Source organism: Dromaius novaehollandiae, chromosome 5 (genome assembly GCF_036370855.1).
Source record: "Dromaius novaehollandiae isolate bDroNov1 chromosome 5, bDroNov1.hap1, whole genome shotgun sequence".
NCBI classification, from domain to species: domain Eukaryota; kingdom Metazoa; phylum Chordata; class Aves; order Casuariiformes; family Dromaiidae; genus Dromaius; species Dromaius novaehollandiae.
Window position 1 is genome coordinate 29,719,698 of NC_088102.1, and position 26,738 is coordinate 29,746,435.

General features: G+C 38.0%; 1 protein-coding gene across 2 annotated transcripts in view; it reads left to right on the forward strand.

Annotated features, from left to right (window-relative positions):
• The first annotated feature begins 3,526 nt into the window (after window positions 1-3,526).
• SNX6 (sorting nexin 6) overlaps window positions 3,527-26,738 on the forward strand; it is a 29,571-nt gene continuing 6,359 nt past the window's right edge. The window contains exons 1-13 of one of the 2 annotated variants that reach the window (XM_064512366.1): window positions 3,527-3,683; window positions 3,849-3,899; window positions 9,070-9,174; window positions 10,013-10,123; window positions 11,658-11,779; window positions 13,783-13,906; window positions 15,049-15,144; window positions 16,549-16,654; window positions 19,253-19,328; window positions 20,668-20,707; window positions 21,918-22,004; window positions 22,820-22,979; window positions 24,045-24,130. In XM_064512366.1, the coding sequence (XP_064368436.1) occupies window positions 3,678-3,683; window positions 3,849-3,899; window positions 9,070-9,174; window positions 10,013-10,123; window positions 11,658-11,779; window positions 13,783-13,906; window positions 15,049-15,144; window positions 16,549-16,654; window positions 19,253-19,328; window positions 20,668-20,707; window positions 21,918-22,004; window positions 22,820-22,979; window positions 24,045-24,130 (1,170 nt within the window). In that variant the 5' untranslated portion in view covers window positions 3,527-3,677. The remainder of the gene's footprint in view (window positions 3,684-3,848; window positions 3,900-9,069; window positions 9,175-10,012; window positions 10,124-11,657; window positions 11,780-13,782; window positions 13,907-15,048; window positions 15,145-16,548; window positions 16,655-19,252; window positions 19,329-20,667; window positions 20,708-21,917; window positions 22,005-22,819; window positions 22,980-24,044; window positions 24,131-26,738) is intronic. The other variant, XM_064512367.1, reaches the window with a different exon arrangement.

A 26,738-nucleotide genomic window follows, 5' to 3' on the forward strand; every position in this document is an offset into this window, starting at 1 on the left:
TTTTATAGTGCGCATGTAAATGAATTTTTAAAAGAAAAAGTCAGATTCTTTCCAGGAGAAAAGGGTACTGAATTGCACTGCTATGTGTATGCATACACATATGCAGCATCTGGCGTAAAGAGGCCAGGATGTTTAAAACTACACAGTGAGCCTTTTCAGGATTCCTGCAGCCTGAAGAGAAACCCACACATCCTTATTATTTGCATATGGCCCCATTATGCTTTGGAATGCACTGAAGTCTATTGCACACCAAGAAGCAGATCTTTTTCTGATGGAAATTATTGTTCTTCAGAGCAACTAGAAGTTACTAGGCACTTCCTGTACTAAGCTGTATTTCCCTTTCTTCTCTTGAATATTATATGTAATTTTTTCTCTCTATTCCTTTAATCCTACAGGTCACATCCTCTTTGTGTCCCTAAAGGAACACCATCAGTTTGAGGTTATTTTTTGCTGTGAAGTATCTCCATACCGAGTAAAAAGCCTCCACTGAAAATGGAGCTTTTGAGACCAGCTTTATAGTAAAATTTTGAAGCCTTTTGCCTCCTTCACCTTCAATAAAACATAACACTTAAAAGCTCTAGCTTTTCATGGAAATAAAAGGTAAATATTATTGAGTCATCTTTTTTAAATGTAATTTTCCACTCTGCCACAAAAGAGCCTTGCAATATAGCTTTAATGATATGGTACCTAAATACAGTTTCAGTTAGCAGCAGTAGGGAAAATCTAAATGAAGTATGTAAAGGAGTAAAGGGATGTTTTCATCCGAAAGATGAAATGAAAGAGGCGTAAGTCTGGCTTTGAGATACAAGGAAGCTGGTCCAGATGCCCATGGTTTCTTTGCAAGATGTATTTGAGCTCCACATGAACAATATATGAAGTTGTTTGAAGGAAACTGATAGCAATTAAGTTTACTGAGAGAAGTCAAGGGAGGTAAGTGCAGTAAGAATAGTTTCTCACTTTTTTTTTAATATGTCAGCTAAAGAAAATAACAGAACTACAGCACTTGCATACATCAAACCCTTGCATTCACTGAATCACACAAGTAGTACTATACGGCATGATGCCAAGGAGTGGCAAGTCTGTAGATCTTTGCAGTGATTCCCAATAAAAGCCAAACATTTCTTAAATTGTGTGGCTTCTAGGTTTCCAAAGATGCAATGTTCATTTAATGCCTGTCTCTCTCAAATACAAATGAAACACGTTATTGGCTGGGTAAGTGGCTCATTCTCGGCCAAAAAGTGTTCCTAAAAATATGTATATAGCACCATCTACTGACACTAGAAATCTTTGCAGGTGAATATTTTTAAACAGTCCGCTCTCAGAAGAGCTATGTGTTACAATAATGCAGCAGTTTCCTAATCTGCACGGGATCAGCTCCTCATTCTACTTACAGCTCTGTAAACTCAGAATAACCATCATCTTTGTCCTCAAAAGTCTGGCTGCTAAAATCGAGACAAAATAAAAGAGGGTAACAGGGTGGAAAAAATGTAGATAAAAAATTAGGAAAAATGTGATAAACACAATAATTATGAGTGGCTGAATGAGTTGGTGCATGGCCTGGAGCAAGAGCGAGGTGTTGCTGGTAAGGGGAATAAATCCTCAAGATGTAATTTGAGAACGCATAGACTTCCTTTATCAAACAGATACTTTTGCCAAACATGTACAGCTCCAAAACACCTGAGAGGAGACTTACTGCCACTCAGTTATACTACTCTTTTCCTTTCCCTCCCTAGAGAAAACCTCAGTACCAGGGTCACCCACAGTGTTCATTTTCATCACTGGGGCATATACAGGCTTGCTGTATACACGTTTCCATTGAAATCCCACTGCTAGGGTGTTTAACAGCTGGGTTATATTTAGTTCATTAACCTGGTTTATTATTGTTATGTAGACATGGAGGAGAGTGTGCAAACAGCTAAGATGGGAACTCCTTAAGTGGGGTAAGCTTTGCTGTCTAAGGAAACATGATGTGACACTGCAACCTCAGAGCAGGCTTATTAAATTGGGTCTTGACAAAATACCACTGGAAGAGGTGGTGCTCTTCTTTAACCTACTAGCCCAGTAACGAGGACATCCTTGTGGCAGATGGAAATGTGCCTTCAACTCCCCATTCCAGTTCTGGTAAAGGATCCGACTTTGCTTGTCCTCATTTTAACAGATTAATGCTGGCCTTTCGAGATCTGGACTCGCCTCTGCCCTGAGAGCCAGAGACCTCTATAGACATAGCAATTCTACTTTTGCGCTCTGTGGGGATGCCACAAACTGGGCAGACGACAAGAAGAATATGCTCTCTCTCAACTTCACTCTCCACTGCTGCAGCAGAAACAGCGAGTGGCAAGTATTGCTCAAACAGTGGGGAGGAGCGTGGGGACAAAAGTAGGACACAGAGCTGGGAAAGGTTGATCAGGGCAGGACAAAAGATTAGTATCACAGATACTGCTGCTTAGCAATTTTGGTTACATTTGGTTCAGAATACCCATAGAGCCAAAGTACTACTGCTGTACTTGGATATATTCCTCATTAGCCTCTATGCCATCACCAAAATGACTAAACTGCTTCCAGAGCCAAACTGGAAAGCCATATAACCATATTTTTGTATATGCACCTGTTCCAAAGGCCTGAGGAGTCCAGCTGATCTTTGAGCCACAGCCATGCCAGTCAGCTGGACTCCTCAGGCCTCTGGAACAGGGAACTGTCTTTTTTATTATTTGTAAAGCCTTTGCACAACAACTCTTTGACTAGGGTTCTTTGGTCCTACAGAAATATAATAGCAACAAAAAGCAAGATCAGCTTGTCACCGATCTTTGTTTTTTCCTGAAGAATAGCTCTTTCGTTAGGTAGAGTGGTAATACAGTGCTGAGCACAGACGATGAACAGAAGAGGATGCTAAGGCATGGAGGTAAACCCATAAAAATCTCAGGCACCGAGTCTCTACCCTCTACATTTATAGCCAGTCTGGTCTCCGAATGCTGACGTTTTCCACTGTTCCAGTTGTCATTAAACAAAGGGGCATTCAGCTGCTCCATTGCCGAGTCTGGATGAAAGGCAGCCATCAATTTCAGTCATGCAACTGCCCATAAATCAAGGCATATTATGAAGCACTTAATTTCTAGCACAGTGTAATTGCAGTCAGTTTTACATATACACTTGTAAAACCTCACGTGGTAAACAGCTAACACTGCTGAGGCCCCTCTCTCACTGAAATTATGAGCAAAAGAGAGGAACAGCTCAAGCGCAGCTGATTTCTTTACGGCTAAAGGTCAAGGTCTGCGGCACACACACAAACACACACAATCCTGCCTGTTATTTGCACTTCCAGGGTTTCGCGGGCTGGGCACGGCGGCAGCCTCCAGCGCCGGGGAGCGGCTCCGCCGCGACCACCCCGCCTCCAAGGCCCCGACCTCGCGGCCTCCCGGCCCGGCGCGGCCCCGCGGCCTCTCCCCGCCCTGCCCTCAGCGGCGGCCGGGCGGGCGCGCGCCGGCGGGGGGAGGGGCGGCCGGGCGGGCGACGGTTAGGCGCGAGCTGCCCACGCCCACGCGCCGCGCTCTCCTGCTCCCTCGCGAGACGCGGCGCTCTCAGCCGCCGCCCCGCCGCCGCGCGCCGCAGCCCCGCCTCGCCGCTGGGCACGGGCGGCCGGGCGGGGGAGGGCCGGCGGCCGCCGAGCGCTGCGAGCAGCCATGATGGTGGGTGCCTGGGCGGCTGCGGCCGGGGCCGGGGCCGGGGCCGGGGCCGGCGTGTGGTGTGTGTGTGCGCGGCCGGGCGGCTAACCTGTGTGCTCTGTCTCCCCCCACCCCACCGTGTCCGCCCGCGCCCCCTGGCCCGCTCCGCTGCCGCCTCGTCGCCCCCAGCAGGAAGGCTCGGACGACGGCCCAGATTTCCTCTCGGAGGAGGACCGGGGGGTAAGTGCCGCGGGGCGGCGGCGAGGACCCTGCGCCCGCGGAGGGGCAGGGCCGCGGCCCTCCCCTGCGGGGCCCGAGCCCCTGCGTGGCTGCTGGGGCTCGGTGCTGGGGGCGGCGGGCAGTCGGGGAGTGGGGCTGTCTGCTGGGGATTGTTGGTGGGGCAGCAGCACGGCCTGCCTTCGAATTTAGCCTCTGCGTATGTGTGTTTTGCTGTGACTTTTTCATTTTTCTGTCAGCCAAGTTTTGGAAGGGTTCCTCGATAATGCTTTTGGTAGAGTAACTTGAGGCAGACCTGTGAGCGTTGCTGGAAATTGATATCTTATCTCTGTCACCCCTTGCTCTGTCACGTCGCCGCCGCCTTCCTCCCCCCCCCCAGGCTGCTGAGTTCCTGCCCGGGTTGACCAGCCTTGTGGGGAGCACCAGCTTCCCTCCGTGACTGTGAGCTAGGGCCTAGGGAAGATAGTGTACCATTGTGTACTCTCTTTAAGCCTAGAGGTTCTTCCCATAGATGACAATAGGAGGTTTATATTGCAGGCACACTGCATAATAAGCTTATTATTGAAAAGAAGTTCTGTTGTTGTATGAATTACTGTTGGTACAGGATGCCATGATTATGTTTCCTACTGGGAAAACCTTTTTCTCTGGCCTGCTGATTCTGGCCTTTATTTATTCTGTCTTTGTAACTGCTGTATCCGTCTTTCTTTAACTGCCCTGTCCCATTTAAGCAACAAATCAGCTGATCTAGTATAACTCATTCAGACTGATTATTCCCATCATTCAGTATCTCAAGAAAGAATGACTTAGAGCAAGGTAGGAGAGCTGCTTTTGGGAAGGAATGCTTAGATTGACTTGGCTGTTGCAGGTTATTAAGGTAGCTATATCCATCATACCCAAAATAAAGTTGATGAATGCTAAAAATGCGAAATCTGAATAACACTGCATTGGTATATGCTTTTGTCATGGGTGCCATACTCAAGTGTAGTATCAAGGAATTTTTAAAGAGTAAAGAGAATTAATTTTGACTGAATCTGGTAGGATTCCAGTGCATTTTATGCTCCAGTTTATGACCATCAAGTCAAAAGGGAATACTGTCCTTGATGCCTAGTATCATACTAGGTCTCTTCTGCCCACTCTAGAGCTTTTACCTCTAACTATATAACTGCTGCAGTAAGAATACTGGATAAAAAGGAGGGAAAATGGAAACTGTAGTGCTTTGAGTATCTTCAGAACCTGGGCTGTGGAACTTGTTAACAATGGAGTCATATTTTATGCGTGTTGTCCCTGGTGTTTAGGGACAGACCTGGAAGTGCACAGTTGTCTTTATCTGAAGCTGTAGGTAGAACATAAGAATGGAAGTCTGATCCTGTGTGAAACTTTTTTTTTAATTTTCCCTTTAAGACCACAGGTAGTCAGAAATCATAAAGTATTTTTAAACCCTTTAGAAATCTCTCAGCAGTCTTGTTTGTAGTGTTGGACAACTTACATTTCAGTTGGCCAAGTGCAGTCCCACTTTCTCCCCCCCCCCCCCCCCCACAGCATCTAACACTGAGGAGTTAAAGTAGAAAAGAGTCCTCCTTCCTGTTCATAAATGTCTGCTTATAAATGGATTCACTTTGCTTTAATCTTCAGAACCATAACTTCTCTTTTTCTTGGTAGCAGCAGTAAAAAACATTTTTTCCTAAAGTATTTCCCTGGCTCTGATTTGTTACCTTCCTCTGTTTGTGATTAAAAAAATTGGGTAGGTCAAGCCTCTAGTTGTAGAAAGGCTGTGTAGCACCTTCTGATTAGGGTATTTGAGCTTCCAGTTTTGGAAATAAGTGTTCTTTCCTGTCTAGAACTCAGAGATTGTTACGCCAGCCCTACTTTCAACTTCCCAGAACCATGTTGGTGAGCTACAGTTGCACTGAGTTTAAACTTGTTGGGGTGATGGGATGAAAAGAAAGCTGGAAATTATGTTGGGCCGCATAAAACAGTAATTGTCTAACAACTGTGTTATAACATATGGAGCGTTTTCTGATGAGTGGTAAAATAGAGCACTGAGAATCAACTTTGAGGAAGTAGCAGTGGGTGGTCTGTAGAAGGAACTTGTTATAAATGGTCTGCATAAATGAACTTGCAGGAATTGCTTTTCTAAATCTCACTTAGGAAAGATACTGTTGAGTGCACTTTGAGTAACTCTGTTCCTATTTTTTTGTGATCTCTGCATAAACAATACGTGCTTGAAGAGCAGGTATAGTATTGCCCTACTAGTACTGTCTTGTATATTTTATACCTATGTACGTTTGGCTAATGTTCTTGTATACCCTTTTAAGGGAAACGACCTATCCCTTAGAACAGGTCTGTTAGAAACTTTATGCTGTAGTGACACTTAGTAGTCTTTTGTTGTGAAAATACTGCTTGTTTCCTTGCTCTGTGTACTTCTCTATCTGCTTATAAAGAACCCTATGAATAAAGGGCCCCTTTTCTCTTAACTTTTTGGAAAGAGGTCAGCATATAATAGTTACTGTTAAAGGATGACATTACTGAGAAACAGGAACATAAGGTTTGGTTGTTTCTCTTGTCTATGGCAACTTCCTTCCAATATCATTTGAAGTATATTTGGTCCTTGAACAAGAGCTTAGTTACTAAATCCCCTCCACTTTTATTGTATTCTCTTTCTTTTAGTATGCTAGCATCACTTAGCCCTCTTTTTGGCCTCTGATATTTTCTAGACTTTTTGAATAAAGCAGGGACTGTTGGTATAGCATAGGAAACTGTTAAGCAGTAAAGAGAAGTTAGCTTTTGTTTTTCAAGATATCCAGGAAGGGTATAGAGTATGTATCTAAGTATAAAATTATTGTGCTGTGTTGTATGTGTTTGTACAGAGGGCAAGAGACAGAGGGACTTTATGCCATCTCCAGTGTTTCAGAATTTAAGATAGATAGTTTCATTTCAGTTTTTATCCAAATCAGCAAATCAGACTTTGGAAAGTTTTGTAGCATTCTTTTATATTTTTATATATATAAATATAAATATAAATATATATATATATATATATATATATACACACACACACAAAATATACATATAATTTATATATTTAATTTAATATTTTTATTTTATTAATTTATTTTAAAAATATTTTTAATAATTTATTTTTATTAATTTATATATTTAATTTAATATATATAATTTTTTTCTTCTACTTCTGCTCCCTGGATAACTAGAAAACCATCTGTTGGTAGCAGGTTTTTTTGAAGTAGCGATGAAGAGATTGCTTAGGTTTGTGGTGTGATGATATTGTTTGTGTATGTAATTCCCAGTAATACAATATGAACCATTGTGGCACACGAATAAATTTGGAGTCCTTCAACTTTCTGATTGTCTTTGACACCTTTTACAAGATGCTTCATTACCATTGCAGATGAAAATGTCCCCTGTTGGCAGTCAAGCTAGATAGCATAATTCAACATATGATTAAACTGAGTTAAATTTGTAACAGTCAAGGAAATAGTCCTGTACACTTACATGTGATGAGTGAAGTTGTCCTGTTTGCTTTCAATTTCCTCAGCACAGAAAGACATTCTGTTTCTGAAGCTGCGACTAGTGCATGTGGCCTGGATGTGCTGCACTAGACACTGCATAAGCACTAGTGACAAACTTGAGCAGATGTTATCCTGAATCTTGGAATTCTGTGTTATGCTACTTGTAAAAAAAGGAGAGGGGAAGAACAAAAAGACAAAGCATATATGATCTGTGAAAGACTCCAAAAATGCCATTTGGATAATAAAAATTATTTGCTGAGATTACACTGTATTTATTAATGTATTCTGGGGGAATGTAAAAACAAACAATACCCCAAAGAACCTAACCATTAACAACTCTTACATGCTGAGATAAGGCAGACATTGGTATGCCAGATTGTATTTTTATTTCTTAAATTAGATGCTAAGCACGTTGGAAGCTCAGTAGGAGCTGGGAGATTCTTCAGTGAAGTGAGATGCAGTAGATTGGTGCGTGACAGTATCTTGCCTTTGTGTGAGGCCATGACCACTAAACCTGGGCGGGAGGGGGGAAGATTCCTGAAGCATATAAGGGATATATTACCTTGGGGTGATTTCCACCTTTTGTAAGCATGGCTTAACTATATGTGTGGTAGCTGTTGAACTGCTACAGTTTGCTAATTTAGCATAATATGCTAGGCTGTAGTGATTTTGGTTTACATTACTACACTAATTGTAAGCTATATCTGTCTGGTTGCTGCCATATAAGCAGCAGAGTTTTCTGCATTGAGGGTGAAGAGAAGAGTGAGGAGTAGGAGCTAGTGTCAACCACTACAATGGATTAGGATAACTAGTGGCAAACAAGATCTGGGAGTTGATGCTTCTTTCCTAATGCTGTCCTTCCCGAGTCTCAGTGCGTTGCAGCATGCCGTTCAAAATCTGCTCCTGTGTAGCCTTTATTCTGTGAGTTGTTGATACTTGAGCGTTTTTGTTCTTGAGCACAGACTTGAAAAAGCAATCAAGAAGAAACTTATGGGGGGGAAGTGTTTTTCTTTGTACGGCAAAGTATTTCTATGCAGTAGAATGTGATACTCCTGGAAAAATGACAACATCAAAGAACAGAATGTCTCAGTAAAAAGTAAGTCTCTTAAGCATGGAATTGAAATAATTTCTGGCAATGTGATTGCAGAAGATTTCAGAATTAGCTTTAGTACTTATAAAAATTGTTCTGAGTTTTTGTTAACTGAGATGAAGAAATTGTTCTAGAGCAATTTGCTGCATAACAGCAGAGCAAATGTAAGGGGAATCATATTAGTTTCACTGAGTACCAATGGAGCATTTGGTCCAGTTACTGCCCAAAATTGACTCTTCTAATTACAGTGCACAGATCTTCTGAATTTTCTGTATTTGATCATTGTTCCATTTTCTTTTTGATGCGACTTTTGCATTATTTTGTGAGACTTTAGAGCTGTTTTTTACATGTCTTGTGGGGAAAAATAGAATATGTATATTCCTTGCATTTGTGCCATTTGTAATGCTGGTTTTTAAAGAGATTGCAATCTTGTTTCAGAAAAATACTTCCAAGGAAACTTAGCTCTGTAAAGTTCAGAGGACTTTTTTAAATTTGTTTTAGGTTTCTGTCCTTTCTTCTTTTTTAATTTAAGCTAAATAGATTTTTCTTTGTTTAGCTTAGAGCAATAAATGTAGATCTCCAGACTGATGCTGCTCTGCAAGTGGATATTTCAGATGCACTCAGTGAGAGGGACAAAGTGAAATTCACTGTCCATACAAAGGTAAAAGCCTGGGTCTGTACACTGAAAGTTTCCATGATTATATAGAAAAGAAAGTTTGCTTGAACTATTTATTGAAACAAATGTAATATCTTCCAAAGGAAATTAAAAAAAAAAAAAAGCATAATTTCTTGTTTAAGAGAATGTGTCAGCTACAGCGCTCAAGAAAAAATTCAGTTCACAAAAAATTGCTTAAGAAGTTTAAAAAAGAAAAAAAGGAAGGCAACCCCAAAACAGTTTAGAAAAAAGACTTACAGTTTTCTGGATTGTTGTGTTGTCGTGTTAGTCCCATGCTTAGTAACTGGCCTGTTTGCAGGTATAATCTTTATTATACTTCAATATTCTTGAGTATAGCTTTCATTACATTAGACATTGTTGTTTCAGATTCTAAAAATATATTTCATAATGGAATTATATTCAAGTTTTGTTAATAATTACTGGTTGTGTACCTTTTATTTTTTTTAGATTCAAAGGTTTATTGATGGCAGAATCACTCACGAAATAGTTGAGGTTGGATGGGACCTCTGCAGGTCATCTAGTCCAGCCCCACTGCTCAGATCGGAGTGAACTAGAGCAGGTTGCTCAGGGGTTGTCCAGTCAGATTTTGAGCATCTCCAAGGGTGAAGACTCCACAACCTCTCTGGTCATCCCATTCCAATTAACTGATGTACTTATTAAGATGGGGATAACTATTACTGTACAAACATTTTTTCAAATCCTTATCTAGATGCTTGGGTTATTTTTACAGGGATTTTTTTTTATTGTTCCTTTAATGCTTTTTTCACATAGTAGTGAAAAATGTTGAATTTTTTCCAAATTTCTTCCCCTTTCCTCCCTTCAGAGTTCCTTACCAAATTTCAAACAGAATGAATTTTCTGTTGTTCGTCAACATGAAGAGTTTATTTGGCTTCATGATTCCTTTGTTGAGAATGAGGACTATGCTGGCTATATTGTAAGTATGACAGTTCTTCCATTTTGATTACGCTGTTTTCCCTGAACTGGATCAAAAATACTTATGGCTGCTTTTAAATACAGTGGGAGTGGAAGGTGTTCATTCCTCCTTTAATCAAACCTGATGCTTTACTGCTTTGTTTCCTGCAGTTATGTGAGGTTAATGTTTGAAGGAAACTTGTAGGAAAGTCATTGTAGTTGTCGTATTCCTTGCCTTTTAGTCCTAAGGAGTGAGTGGTTTAGTGTTTTATCTGTATCCTAGTGTAGTTTTAGTCCACAACATTAGAATGTGGGAGATAGGTGAACTTTATAGCATGGTGCTATTGTTCTTGTGAACTACTGTTTAACTTAGTTTCAAGTTTCCATTGTTTTGCCTGGAATGGCGAAGAGTGCAGTAACTGAACTCTGTAATAATTAAGCTTTTTCAGTTTTCATTATGAAGATCAGAATTGTTTTCCCATAAATCAGTTGGAGAGAAAAAAAAACCCCAGCAAATACCGCCTGGAACTACAGAGAACTTTAATACCAACAGCTTTTGCTTTGTAGCTTATTTAAGGCATGCAGGGAATGGATGTCCCCAAAATAGTTACCTTATGAAAGTGCCTGTCAAAATTGGATGTGGCTGTTTATACTTTAATTAAAAACTGGAGTATTTGTTATCTTGGTGTGGTTTGTGTTTGAGTGGGGGGATCTACTGATTCAATAGATAAATGTGTATTTCCAATGGGTACATTATGGTGAAAGTAATCTGTGGTGTGTCATGCTGTTCTTGAGCTAGTCTTTTTTAGCAAGAAGAGTTACTTGGAAAAAACAGACTTTCAGTATGGTAGTAATTAGTTTTGAATGGTTGACTGAGTAGACTGGATTTTTTTTTCTTGTTTTTGGTAAAGGATTAATATAACAGGTTAATACTAGTGAACTTAAAAATTTGAGCTTAGCCTAGCTTTGTTTTGTGTCTCTTTGTTCATTGTAGTCCAGGATTAGTTTGACTATAGTGTTTCCTCTTTCAACATTAATATGCTATATTATAAGATTAACTAACTTAGAGACTTATCTGCTGTGTACTTTGTTATTTCAGCAGATGTGTCTTTAATGCCAACAGTGTTGCAAGAAAGAGTTAGTGTCTGCGAATAATACAGAATGGTTTTCAATTAAATGTTTTTGGGAGTTACAAATGGATGATGTGAGAACAATTGTAGAAATTCTTTTTTTCTTTAAACAAGAAACAATCCTTACCGAATAAGCTAAAGCAACTATAAAATTGTGGTTTGAAGTTTTAATTCTCTGTATTGGGAAAGTTCGATATTGTTTGATTTCTGTTGTAATTGAACTACTGAAGCCATTACTGAATTCTTTAGTAATCTCCAAGGACACTTAACCAAAATTGGCTTAGTAATGCAGAATGTGTAACTTGTTCATAAGAGAATGTGTCCATAAATGCCTTAATAAACAAGGAAAGGGAGAGCCATGTATTTAAAGAGCTGCAAGCAACTTAACCCCCGCCCCCCATCCCCCTACCTTTGATTCATTTCCAGATTCCACCAGCACCACCCAGGCCTGACTTTGATGCCTCAAGGGAGAAATTGCAGAAACTTGGAGAAGGGGAAGGATCAATGACTAAAGAGGAATTCACCAAGATGAAACAAGAACTGGAGGCGTATGTAGACACGATTACTACTTCCCTCCCCTTTATAATGTTGTTTGCTTTCCCATGTTTCTGATTTCACTGTAATGGTCCCTTATGCAAGATGTAGGCTTGAGCATCCAGTTGCTACATAACCAGGGTTATCTTAGTCATCATGATCAGAGCCAGTAGGAAAATTGGAGAAATGATTGCCCAGAAGTTATGACAACTTCATAAAACATTTTCTGAAACAGGAAGAAAATCAGCATGTTCTTGAAACATCCTTTTGTAACGCAACAACTTGTTAGTTTCTTTTGTTCACAGAACACTTATGAATAGAGGTAGCCTTGGTCTTTTTTTAGTTCTGGTTTTCCATGTTTTGTAAGTATAATGAAACTTTAAGGTTTATACATATAGTGATTGAACTAGGTTTTTTTGCATATGCTTGGTACTGTAAGCATAGATGCCAACCTTCTGTTTCCCAAGAAGTTTGGACATTACTAAAAAATCTCCCCACTGCTGCTTTTTTTTTTATTTTATTTTTTAATGAGAATCTCTTTTTTTGGACAAGGAGAGTATACTTCCTGAATATAGTATCTTCTGTTACTGTGAATTTAATGTGAATCAAAAGATCTGCAGTAAGGTTTTTTGTTCTATATAGAGTTACACAGTGAAGTTTCTCCTTGCTCCATCCACTGTCATTGTCATGCACTCACTTCTTTGATCCTTTTTCCTGTTGTTGGTTTTAGTCTTAAAGTGTATATTTACACTGCTCCTAGGCTGCTTCTCTCAAGAGCTCTGAATTGGCAAGAAAAGAGTTCTTTCAGAACTGTTTCTTTCTTTCTAGCCTGCAGCTACTGTAAGCAAATGTCTTTAAAAGCCCTGTGTTAGTGATACATACAACATAATTTGATAGCAGAGTAGGTAAATGCTTAATATGCAGAAAACTGGAAGTTAGCAAAACACTATAAATTTTGAAGAATCTGTGGTTTTCCAGCGGCCCTGATCATGATTCTCTTGTGGTCTGGTTAGGGGTTGGATAACACAGAAAACTTGGGGTTTCTTCTACTGCCACCTCCATCCTCTGCATCCTCCTTTTTTGTCTTCACTGAATGACTACTACTCTCATGGAGATCAAACATCTCCCAACACTGGCCCTGCTGGTTTGCTGGTATGTAAATCTTAACATCCTTGCACATAGTGGAAGCAAAAGTCTTACTACTACTATTTCACTGTTTGACCTGAGAATGGGGAAAAGAGGCCCTTCCTCATTTCTGGGCAAGTTATGTTTTATTAATTGAATTTGCAAAGCAAAATGAATTCTAGCAATCTTGTATTGATAAGAATGTCTTCCTCTTAATTAAATCATAACTAATATTTGCTTTAAGTTGAGTTGGTTGAACTGGACAACTACGTGATTGTCATGATTAATCGTGATTTTTTTTTTTTTTGGTTGTATTTACCAAATGCAGCACTTAATTTCACTTTTAGGACCACTATGAAGCAAAACTTCCATGTAAGCTTCAGCCCAAAAGGGCTAGATGCTTTAGCATGGAAGAAGAGGCTGCTGATCTGAAGAGCTAACAAACTAAATGGATATTTAAAGACAAATAAATAAGGAGGGTGCAAATAGGTCAGGGGATGGAGATGGGGGGGAAGTAATTTGCACATCAGCTATATACTGTCTGTAGGCTGTATCTCAATTTCTTGATTTTTTGGGCAGGCAGGGGAAGGACATTTAAATACGAGTTAAGTTTGTAGCAAACCAGTCTGTATGTTAGCTAGTCTTAAAAATTAGAATATATTTGTTGAGTCTTCTTTAAAAGCCTGTATGTTAGGGTTTCAAATTTCCCCCCTTGTATTAACATTGCACTGTGTATTTATATATGTATCAAATATCTGAGTGATAGCCTTTACTATGTCAGCTTACAGTCTTGTATCCTTACTGAGGATCTCTTAAAACTTCTCAGTAGGCTTATTTGAAACTTAATTGCTTCATGTGAAACTCTTATGTCTTTCTTCTTTCTTGTTTTCAGTGAATATTTGGCAATATTCAAGAAGACAGTTGCAATGCATGAAGTGTTTTTGTGTCGTGTGGCAGCACATCCCATTTTGAGAAAGGACTTAAATTTCCATGTATTCTTGGAATATAATCAGGATGTGAGTATTGAAAACTGATTTGCTAGCAAGAGAAATCAAGGTGTACTTTTATGGTAGCATGGAAAATTGATAAAAAGACTTTACCTCCTAAAGCAAATTGCATCAGTTCCTTTGTACCAGATGCACATATATTTTAAAGGTTAAAAATTCATTTAGCTCAATAGGAGTGCGTTCTGCTGCCACCTGGGGGACCAAATGCTCTCTGTGCCCTAGCTTCAACATTAAAAATATTTATGTGAAATTAATATGCTTTGGATTAAAAAGATTAACTTTTGGTGGTGATTTCACATGGTATTATACTTGCCAACTCCTTGACTGAAATTTTTTTGAAAGAGAAAGCATGATGCAACAAAAATGGAAGGCTAACTTTTAGGATTTGGAACCACAGTTTAAATTCTGTTATTCACATAATTAAAAAGGATTTCTAATGAACTGTTTTGATAATAAAGGGATTTTTTTAATAATGTAGGTGAAATCTTGGTACTAACATTAATCAAAGTAACATCATGACAGATTGGTTCCATTGAATACATGTTTAACTTCAAAATATGTTAAAGCTGATCCTCTTGTTGCTTGATGTAGAAATGTCAGCTGGTTCAGGAACTCAGCTTTGTAAATTTGGGCAAACTTAGACTGCCACGAAGAGTGTGAGGAGACTGAAGCTGACGCTACCAGTACAGTGAGGGGTAAATGCTTCTGTACTTTCTGAAAGTGAAATGCCTGTCATTCTACTACTTGGAAGAGGAAAACCTTGTCATGTTAGCTTAACTTGTCAACAGTTTTACTGTGCTTGATAAATATTGTATTATTAAAAACTTGAATATACACCTCATGCATTTGGAATTACCTGTAAGTGCTAGGACATTGCTGGTTCTTGTTTTGTTATTTTCTGGAAGAACACATTAGGTGATAAAAGACAGTCTAGTCTGTAAGGGTAGTCTGTCGTTCTGAGGTACATGGTGCCTGATCCCCATTAAGGCACATATAAGACTAAGAAGAGAGCAGGAAATCTGGTTTAGAGGTAGCAAGTTTTGCTATGTAGTTACCACCCCCAACACACTTAAGAAAAAAAAAAAAAAAAAAGATGTACTTTTATTGTCTCCAGCAAATTAGGTAACATGACGTATGAATTTGTTTTACAGTTGAGTGTTCGTGGCAAAAATAAGAAAGAGAAACTTGAAGACTTCTTTAAAAACATGGTTAAATCAGCAGATGGTGTCATTGTTTCCGGAGTAAAGGTGATTACCACTTACTGTTTCAAGATTAAAAATTTAACATTGTTGTCTCTTTTTTTTCTTTGTTAAATGAAGCAGAATTTTATGTAGCTACAAAAAGGGTGGGTTTTTGTTTTGTTTTGGTTGTTTCTAACTTAAGAATTAGAGGCAGAGGGTGGGAAGGGACCTGTGAATCTGTAAACAAGATCCAGGTGAGCATGCTGATTAGGTCTCCTGTTTATGTACAAGCTATTGAGTTGAGAGCATGCATTTTCCTGTAGTTCTTATTTTCTGGCTAATAGGAGGTGGACTCTTGAATTACATACCTCTCTGCTGGTGGGCTGCATTGTGGTGGTTTGTCCCCCCATGTGATTGCATCTGTGGAAGAGGACTTTGAGTATTCTTTCTTTTCCCCTGTTTTATGAAATTAAGCATTTTTCTTATCCATACATAATTCATAATCTGGTTTTCCTCTGACCTGTCATTTTATACTGTGAAAATGCACTGTCTTTGGCAGCTGCTACTGCTGCTCAGGAGTTACTAATAAAGCAGTGAATTTTACTAGCCTTGTACTGTCTCTCTGCTGTTTCAAAGCTGTGAGCAGTGGTAGAGGTGCTGGCTTCCCTCTGCCCAGAAGACTCAAGAAAAGTCTGCCTTTCAGAGAGACCTTGACAGGCTGGAGAAATGGGCAGAGAGGAACCTCATGAAGTTCATTAAAGGGAAGTGCAGAGTCCTGCACCTGGGGAGGAATAACTCCATGCACCAGCACAGGCTGGGGGCTGACCTGCTGGAAGGCAGCTCTGTAGAGGATGACTTGATAGTCTTGTTGACCATGAACCACCAATGTGCCTGTGTGGCAAAGAAGGTCAGTGGTGTCCTGGGCTGCATTGGGAAGAGCGTTGCCAGCAGGTTGAGAGAGGTGATCCTTTCCCTCTCTTCAGCACTGGTGAGGCCACACCTGAGGTACTGTGTCCAGTTCTCGGCTCACTGGTAAAAGAGAGAGATGGAGCTACTAGAGCAAGTCCAGCAAAGGGGTACTAAGATGATGAAGGGAGTGGAGCATCTCTCATATGAGGAAAGGCTGAGACAGCAGGGCCTGTTTATTAAGGGCATGTTTATTAAGTAACTGACACTTATCCTATCTTTTTTTCGATCACAAAAGTGATATTTGGTAGTGAACTTTTTCCTTCATATCAGGTTGAGTGACCTACACCTCTAGGATACTTTTTACAAATTGGTCATATAAAACTTCAGATAATGATGAAATAAGTGAGGAAGAAATCAATATGCGTTAATGGCATTTTATAAAATAAAGATAGATTTCATTTCATGTTACAGTAACTGCAACACATGCGAACTTTTCTGTATAAATTGGACTAAAAAGAGTGAATGAAAGCCTGTTTTTGAAAATGTTTTTGTTTTTCGTAGGATGTGGATGATTTCTTTGAACATGAAAGAACATTCCTTGTAGAATACCACAACCGAGTCAAAGATGCCTCTGCCAAATCAGATAAAATGACAAGATCACACAAAAGTGAGTTCTTTTTCCAAGATGAAAGCAGTACTAGCTAGAATGTACAGAAATGGTTTGTGAGGAACAGTAATTTTTTTTAACATGGAAAGAGTGAATAAATTTTTCCGAGTATAGACTTCTGATAGTATAAAGAAGTCTAATCTGACTTTCAAAGCTTAGCCTTTGCTGTAATAGATGAAGTAAGATGCAGTAAGAATAGTCTGCTGTCACACTGAGGAAATCTTGATTCTTCATGGTGTCTCTTTGAAGAGATGCACAAAACTCTATGTAATAATAATTTTTTTTAGGTCTGATTCTGAGCCTTTAAAGTGAAAAGGTGGGTAGTATGGCAGTATTTATGATTTAAATTCTTCTGTGAAGTTACTCCTAACTGGATGATCTTGCATTCATCAGGGTTCAATTGCTTGGCATACTAAGCATTGTGTTACCTTTATGAACAGCAAACCCTTTCTGTAAGAGATACTAGTTCTAGACCAGGAGGTCAGATTTTTGTTTTTCAGCTGTTTAGACTGGAGACCAAAGTGGTAGATTCAGTGGCTTGGTTTGCAAGAGCCCTTTTCTTAATGGGCTAAGATTCTCCACTTAGTTATTGATGTCTTTTCTTGAGCTGACTGCTGCCTAATGTGTTTTTTTGGAAGCTCTGCATAGAATCTTCTCAATTGCAGTGTGCACAGTTGAGAAAATGGGAAGCTTCTGGTTTAGGAATATATTAATAATTATGTCCTGAGAAACTCAGGAAGAAGTTGACCTTCACTGCCCTTGAGTTTAAGGTTTTGTGCTACAGATAAATCAAAGTTGAACTAATAGATGTTGCCTACTTTCTTGAAGTTTCCATCTCTGGTTCACAGATTGTGTTTTTGCTATCTGTAGTAATACAGTTTACACAAAACCAGACCACAGACTTTCTATGAATCTCTCTTCCTGTGGTCTGTAAATTGGATATTACATGAGAGTTTAAACTATGAGCTTGGGGAGCTTTTCAGATACATCACTTGCCATTATTTGAAGACTGCATCTTTTGTAGCTTTAACATCCATATCAGGAGATGGGGAGAGCTAGTTATGATTTAATGTAAGTATTAAATGACCCTGTGTCTTCGCTCGATTCCTACCTGAAGCGATTTCTAGTGTTTTGTTTGCTTTCTTAAAATGAAAACTGAACTTCATTTGAGGTAGTTAGGTACCAAACTTGTGGTATTAAGAGAACCTTTCATGTCAGTGTAGAACCAGGAAAAAAAGTTACAGAAGGATCTATTGAAAAGATTGAGGCGCATGACAAAGCCTCACTAGTTTTCAGATTTAGATCTCTAGGATATTTATTGACAACTTTTATGAAACTGAGGTTTGGGATAAATGGTGCCAGTTGAAATTGTCTGGAGGAGTACAGCAATGACCTGGGAAGCTTGTTTTGGAAATGAGCAGTCTGTGGTTTATGGATAACTTATGAGCTACAGAGAGAGGCAGCGTTTGCAAAGATACTGGCTTTCTATTTCCAGCAGAAAAATCTATCTTTATATTTGGGAGAGGGGAGTAAAGGGGACTCCCTAATACTGCTCTTCGTTGTAAGGAGTTGCAATAATTCCATCAGGATGTTATGGAATAATGAATTGGAGGAGGGAAGATAACGCACTCTGTCTGTTAATACAAGGTTGTGTGATTAAAAAATCATTCTGACGACACTTCAGTATGATAGAATTAGTTTTAATTATGTTTTATTTTTAAGGTAATTTGTCCCAAAACTTCTCAAATATAAAGACTTATGTGCTTAAGGCATGTAAACTCCCAAATTAGCAAGTAAATATCTCTTTCTGTTCATTGCATGGAACTGTTAGCATTTTCATCATCCATTGAGTTCATACAAAAACCTCTTGGAAAAAAAGGTTCTCTGTATAAAGATTTGACTATTATTATATTTTAATTAGTATATAGCAATATCTAGTCAAATTAAGCAGGCTTCTTTACAAACCTTGCTTATAATTTCAGTTTTTAAAATATTTTAGCACTAATGCTATTTCAGCCAATGACCACTTGTTGATAAGGGTCTCCTGAAAATTAAGTTCATACTAGTAAAGGCATTGTGGATATAGTGCTGTACTACCTATGGGATTTTTTTGGTAGTTCAGAGTTTTGGGGGATTTTTCTTTCTTTTTTTTTTTTTTTTTTTCCCCCCTCTTTTAGTTCGCTACTCTCAAGCATGCAGACTTACTGTTAGTTGTTCTTAGACTGAAATTTTTCAAATAGCTTTAGGCTTTAGATTCAGATTTAAATTCAGACTTTAACAGTTGACTTTGCTAGATCTTCTTTTTTAATGGAAGATGTACAATGTTGCACAATAAACTTCACCTAGCAGGTACTAAGTGTATTAAATATTCCTAGGCAAATTACAGACTTCACGATTGAGAGGGAGAGCTGTGTTTAGGGTGCGAAGTTGTCCTTCATAATAGATAACATAAATGAAATTTTATTTCATCTTTTGCATTAGAACAGGTTCATTTTAGAAAAACACACACTCTTGAAGAAATAGAGGAACTGATGCTCTTCAAAATTTGCAGAAAGGAGAGAAATGATATATTAAAACAAGTGTTTGCTTTTTTCCTAGATGTAGCAGATGATTATAACAGAATTGGTTCCTCATTATATGCATTAGGAACACAGGATTCCACAGATATATGCAAGTAAGATTTTGTTATTCACTTATGGGGACATTTGCTAAGTCTTTGAATAGTGACCTGTGACTGATATCCCTTTAGTTACAGTAAGAACAAAATTTATCACAGTTGTGTTCAATTAGAGATTTTCTGCTTTAGTGTTTCATTTCTGTAATATGAGGCTGCTTTAATATTATTGCTTTAATATTTTTCTGGAAAAAATACTGTAGAGAAATACGCAGATTGAAAAATCCTCATATGATAGGAATACTCTCCTCATCTTTCACTGTCTTTTTAAAACTGTTTTACAGTGTCCTTTAAAATGCAATAAGAACATATCTGAGGTCTGAGTATATAAAGTATATGTCATACATGTCATATATATACCTCACATCTGAGGTCTGAGCATACAGATTTTATGGTTGTTCCCCATATGTGCATCTTGAAAAACAGTCTTGCTGTTCTGTCTATTGTACTGCCTTTAGGAAAAGAAAGGGATCTACAGAGATTCCAAAAACTTTGAAAATAGAAAGGGTCTCTGCGTATAGACGTTCGTCCTTGAATCTTTCAGCTTGAATATTAAATGTTTGCAGTATCTGAAAGTGAAACTTAGTTAATTAGCTTAAAAATGTTAGTTGATGCTTGTGAACGTCTGCACTTCAATTAGAGTTAGTGTTATGACAGGTAGGCGATGTATGTGAAAATTAACTTATTTTTGTCAATTTACATGAATTATAGTGATACACTTCCAAATGTTGTGATAGTTTACATATCAGCTACTTTGATCCATAATATCAAGATTTGATATTGCCTGTTAGAGTCTGAGTCAGATATCGTATTTATCTTCTGTCAAAATAAAATGATTTTACTGTAATTCAGTCTGATATATTGAACCTTATATCTCCTGTATTGTCTCCTATTACAATGATGTGCCATATTGTTTGCTCAGTCTGCCTGAATTCCAAAATTGCAAGTAGAGCATGTGTTATACTTACTGTGTGGAGAAAAGTACACTGAAACTTGAGTGAAGGACGCTTGGTAATATATAGGACTTGTTCAGAGTTTAATTTACCCAAGCATAAACAGTTCTTGGGGAGCTGTTCAATTATTCTTTGGTAAATACTATCCACTATACTTTTTGCCCCATACCTTTTCTTAAATTGCACAAATCCCAAATTTCTGAAGCACCACAGTTTGAAGCCATTATGTTCTCTGAGTTCTGTAAATTATAATTCTAAACAATGCCTTTACAGCCTTTGTTGCCAGCCACAGACTATAGTTTGAGTTCTTAAAAAGTAATTAGACTGTTAAATTTATGTTGTAATATAACCTGAATCCCATTAAAGCTGTTGTTTCCTTCATGCAGATTTTTTCTGAAGGTATCAGAATTATTTGACAAAACAAGGGTATGTATTATGAAACCTTCTTAGATATGTTCTTTGTCTACCTCCTGGAAGTGCTTGTGTCAATTAGACGTGAATATGTGGCTGTTTTAAGGATGCTTCTATATTGAGTATTTAAGCAGTGGGTGTTAGGGAATGAAAAAGCATAAGATTCCAGTCATCTGTTTTTGTAAAATGATGGATCTTCAGGAGTATTCAGTCTACTAAACTCTTCTAGACAGGCTGCGTGTCTTCTAAACAATTTATTAGTAAAGGTGCTGTTCCTCTAAAATGCTTAGAGCCCTTCTGTACTTGATGTTGGATATCACAGAACTTGTTCTGTAATAGTGGAATGTAATCCTTAACCCCCAAATCGGTAGGCATGCTGCTTTACTCGGGGCTAAGATTTGTTACTCAGTTAACTGACTCAGCAATACTACTGCTCATGCTACTAACCAGATTCTCTAATATTTTGTCTGTTTTGCCTTATTCTTTTGGCTTGGTAGAGCAGAGATGCATGCCACATATTAGGAAAAATTTTGAATTGAATATGTACCCATTTCCTAACCATAAACAGTTGTATCCAAATAAATATGGACCTTAAAATGGTATCAGTGAAATTACTTGTTTTGATCTTTGTTTTGATCTGAAATGTTGCCTTTTAGAGTTTTCTGGGTTTTGTTCTTTTTGTTTTTGCTTTTTTTTAAGATTTAAGAACTTGCAGACTCTGTTTCTAAATTTACAGAAATGTCACTTTAAATACAAGCAAATACGTTTCCTGGGAGATAATATTTAGACGCATTTAATACAATGCAATTAGACAACTACTCTTCAAAGAGGTCTTACAGAAAAATGTTTTCCTTTGATCTCAAAAGCAACCCAAAACTACTTGTATGACTCTCTCATACTAGATAAATTTTTGTTTCTCTGCAGTTTTTCTAGTACAGGATGCGTATCATTGAAAATTGGAAGAAAGCTTTGTTGTTTAGAATAGAAAGTTAGCTGTCATTTACTGCTTCCACAGTGGTTTATTGCTTACATTTTAATATGAAAGACTAGTACCATTTCTTGTGATGTATCTTTAAGTATTCTGTCACAAGTGCATGACCTTAATTTTTGAAAAAGACAATCTGTCATGCCCTACTGCATATTTTATGCTGTATTTACATCATACAAATGAATATCTGAAGTTTGGATGTTTTTAAATTGATGCTTTTACTTAATATTTTTCCAGAAAATAGAGGCCCGGGTATCTGCTGATGAAGATCTTAAACTTTCTGATCTTCTGAAATACTACTTAAGGGAATCTCAAGCTGCTAAGGTGAATTTATGTTTTTTGTTCAGTGAAATAGCTTTTCTTATGAAATACTAAGTGATCATCTAGAGAAACGTACAGTATTTTTTTTCTTTTTAGTGGGTAGGTTAAAATGCTACAACTTCTAGCCTGCTATTTCTCCCTCAACTGTAAAGACTGGATCTCAACTGTTAATAAGTGGTAGCAACGCAGTTACTTGGGACTGCCTGATCCACTTGGATCACTTATCCAAAGCTTGCAGTGAAATTAAAAACAGTGGAAGAGCATTTGATGAATTGTTAAAGCTGCTTTTGTAAAGACTGCAAGTGTTTCTACTATTTTTAATATTTAAAATAGATGCTTTATTTCAGGTCAGGCTCTGCACGTGCTGATATAAAAACTTGGGCCAAATTTGATTGACAGGAATGTCTTGTATTTGGAAGATCACAGGAAAGACTAGTGTTGTTTCTAAGGTCTCATGTGTGTTTCAAATCCATAATCGAAATAGTAATTTGTTTCTAACCTGAGAAGCCATGAAATTTCCCATGATTTCTTCTTAGGCTTTTTGTAGTATTGTCTAAGCTGTCTGGTGCTAGCCTCTGTCAGACGAGATGCAGACCAAAGAATATTAAATTGCTTGTCTGATCCAGAACAGATATTCCTGTGACTTGCATGGGATGAAAATAATTCTGTAATAACCAAAATATAACAAAACTAAAAATTATTTCAACAAGAAAGACTAAAATTAATCTGAATGTTTTATTTGATCATGTGGTACATACTAAAATCCTAGGGTAGATTCTTGGTAGATACGTATCTTTTTTTTTTTTCTTTTTTAATAGGATCTCTTGTATAGAAGATCTAGGTCACTAGTGGATTATGAAAATGCTAATAAGGCATTGGATAAAGCGAGAGCAAAAAATAAAGATGTGTTGCAAGCTGAAACCACTCAGCAAATATGCTGTCAGAAATTTGAAAAAATATCTGAATCAGCAAAACAAGGTATTTGTGTAGTCTTTTATCCCATGTTAACATTTGAAAATTAACAGATTTGAAGACACTATTAATGAGAATAGATTTTTGTTCTATGATTTCCCAAGCACAGAGCTGTTATCTTTTAATCAATATTCGCTTATTTTAGAAGGTTTATACGATGTTTTCCTTTAGTTCCTGACAGCTCCATTAGTTGACAATATCAATGTCATGATTTGTTGGCAGGATTCCCTCAATGTCTAGATGCAAATTATTTGTTACCACTTCTTTAGACACAAGGAAAGGAAAACTGCTAGCAGTAAAGGCACACCTAATCTTTTCAAATACTATTGAAATGCCTTTCTGGTTTTATGCAGCATTCTGTGAGGGTAGCAGTCTGTAGCAAATGATGCTGGATCAGAAGCGAGAGAAATCATGAAATGAGATTTCACTGAAGATGCAGACTTACAGTAGCTCTAGAGAAGAGCAGCCTATTTGTATGTTGCCTCTTTCCTGGAAACTTACTCCTCTTTTTTAGGTTAAGATTGTTATGAGTAAGTACTGACTCATTATTTGGAGCAGATTTGTACAAATGTTTGACCACCACCTTTTTCTGGCTTTATCAGTTAAAAGAATTCTCTGACCTTGTAAATCTGGCTAATGATTTCTGTAAATGAGACAGTGGAGGATCAAAGATCCTGTTAGCCTTAACAAAGGCTAACAAAGATGAATGCGTAAAACCTACTTGCTTCCGCTGTTCTTCATGCTAGTTCTAGTGTGGAATCTTCCCTAGAGCTTTTCACATATCAGCCTTGAAAGAATAGCGCATATGGTAGAGTAGAATTTAATGTTTAAAAGCATCCACACTGTGGTCTTGTTTCAAAAGAGCTTTGTATTCATAAAAGATTAGGTAGAGATGATCTTTTACTTTTTTATCTAACAATGCAGCAATACGTGTGAGCCCTGAATGTGCTGAGAATAAACTTGAGTTTTTCCTGTTGCCTTCTGTCACCCATACATCCTGAAAGAAAGTCTGTTAACAGTTGAGGGCGCTAGCAATAATACTGTTAATGAATCCATTTTTATTTTACACAGAACTGATAGACTTTAAGACAAGAAGAGTTGCAGCATTCAGAAAAAATCTAGTGGAACTAGCAGAACTGGAATTAAAGCATGCTAAGGTAATTGTGATCCTTTTTGGCCCGTAGTTCAACTGTTTTTCAATATTATATGCTAGAATAACCAAGTAGTTTTGTATGATATACACCTCACATCCAAAAAGGGGAGCTTGAAGGTAAACATCCTATGGAAAGGTGAACTTCTTATTTCTTGATTAATAGAGAATAAGAGTGCATGTGAAAAATCTCTGTGGGACTAGTATGCTTGAGGTGCCTTTGGAAAGCTCATCTCCTTGAAGACAGTTTTGACTGCAGCTTTATGTTTGGCTAGCTATCTGATATTTATTGCTTCAAAGTTTCAATACCTCCCTATTTTGAAAAACTCTTCTCACCATTTTACTGGGAGACAGGAAGTGGTTTCACCTGTTGTCCAGATGTTGGGGGCCTGATGTGTAGGATAGTCTAGCAGTTAAGGATGAGATCACACAGAGGGTCTGTCTGAAGTCAGGGACTAAACTCAGATGACTGTTAGTGTGAGTATGCTTTTTGAACCCTTTTTAGTGCTACAGTTTTTGAACTTTATAGTACTAACAAAAAGAGGAACGTTAGAGGTAGCCTTTCTAGTAAAATAAATTAGTGCAGGAAAATTGTTGAGGCATGTACTGTCCTTAAATTTCACAATATATTTGATTATATTAAATTAATATTTTTGGTTAAATCAGGTTGGCTGCTCTGATTCAATACACAAGAATGACTGTCTCTTGCTTCAGTGGCCCTACAGCAGGAGGCAGCTTTCTTTAAAAAGTCAATTTTTTAACATTCTCATTTATCTGAAAGTAAGTGTACTGACTACTAAGCTTTGAATTAATTCAGAATATATCTGTTGAAAGGATTAGCTAAGAGGCGTATAAGGTTACTGCATTAATTTGCTCCCATCTTTTGGGCAGCTCTATAATCTTTTTCAGTAGTGTTTGACAATGTCATTCTGGAAACCCATTGATTGTAAAGCTGACATGTGAAAAGCTTTTTGCTTGGTTGTTTTTGTTTTTAACTTTGTATGTATAAGTTCAGCTTGATGGGATATTTGGTAAAGTAATCAGTAAAGTCTGGAATGCTTTAACTCCTTTTTCAGATAAGCAGTGCTTGCTTTAATGTACTATGTTAGAAATTCAGCAATATTTTCCTTCAAGTCTTAAAGCTTCTCATGACACTTGGCACTATTCAGCCTTCCTAATTCTGTGTCTAACAATTATCTGTATCCAGCACAGGGTATCTTGGAAATCCACGTTTGTTTGTGAATGTTGCTGGTTACCAGTTTAGTCAGACTGATAGTCTTAACAGGCATACTTGCAGCAGTTTATTTTTATGGATTTGCCATATTATGCTTTAATAAGGGAATGATGAGTCCACAGAGCATCAGTCCTGACACTGCCACTGGCTCTTCACCATCTAACTTCTTGCTGAAGTTCCTGCCTGCCTTGGAATGGAATGTTTAAAAACATCTGCATCCTCTGAAGGATCTTCAAAGAACAGCTTGCATTAAATCTCTGTGCAAGACAAAATTTTGTAGTAACATTCTCTTGAATACTGACAGCCAATATTTGCCAAAAGCAGGGGGAAAAATGCTTTGTTCCTGTAGCCTTCAGCTTACTTGATATGTGCTTCTTGCAGCCCTCACTTTACCTGAAAGAGCTTGAAAATTTGGAGCAAGTTTTTCCTGCATCATTGCAGCCTGTTTAGGGCACAGTTCATTGTCTTAGTAAACTTACCAACAAAGAGTATATGAGGCTCCAAGAAAAGATTTCACCTGTTGTCTTGTTTTTAAGGTGAACTTTTTTCTGCTGTACCTTTACAGCTACTTTATCATAGAACCATGTAAGATTCACTAGAAAGCTTTCAGTCTTTAAAGATTTACATTTTGATTAATCACGGAAGTTCTTGAAATATTAACAAATGTGACTTATTTGAATGGCATGGTATTCTGTTTTTCACTAGCTTTGAAAGCTCTGTTCTTTTTCCAAAGGCTGTGTTTTGCTTGTTACTCAGTTTCTTATTTGTTCAAAGCAAACTATCACAGATCGATCAGCTCAGTTGCTATGCTTTTATTTCTGGATTTTTGAGTTGGATTATTACAGAATTTACAAAAGCAATGGATCATATTTTTCTATTTTACAAAATGGTAAATTTTCTTTGTATAACCAACATAATTGGTGAAGAGAGTCTTAAGGATATCTTGCTAGTAAGTCTGTATGTTGTATTGAAGGATGAAATGGCGTGGTTGAGATAGTTCCCTAAAAAGGAAGAAAGAAGGTATTAAGAAGCTTAGAAATTTTTGAGATAGTGCCCTGATGTATGAAGAGCATGCTAGAGGACTGTGCAGGTTTCTTCTTGTCCCAGAAAGGAGTTTTGATACTTCGTGCAGTGAAAATCAGGAGCAATTCTTCGATTTCAGGGAGTCTGTGTAGCCCTGGTTTTGACTGGGCTAAACTGGGATGTTAGCAGACAACTAACTCTTCTCGCAGGAGAGTCAGAAGAGGGCTGGTAAAGGCAGAAAGAACTCTTTCACGGAGGCAAGAAATTCATCAAGTAAGACCAAAAGCCCCCTGCTTTAATATTCTGGACATAATGCTTTGCCTGATGCTTCTGTAATCCTTGTCTTCATGTTTTTTGC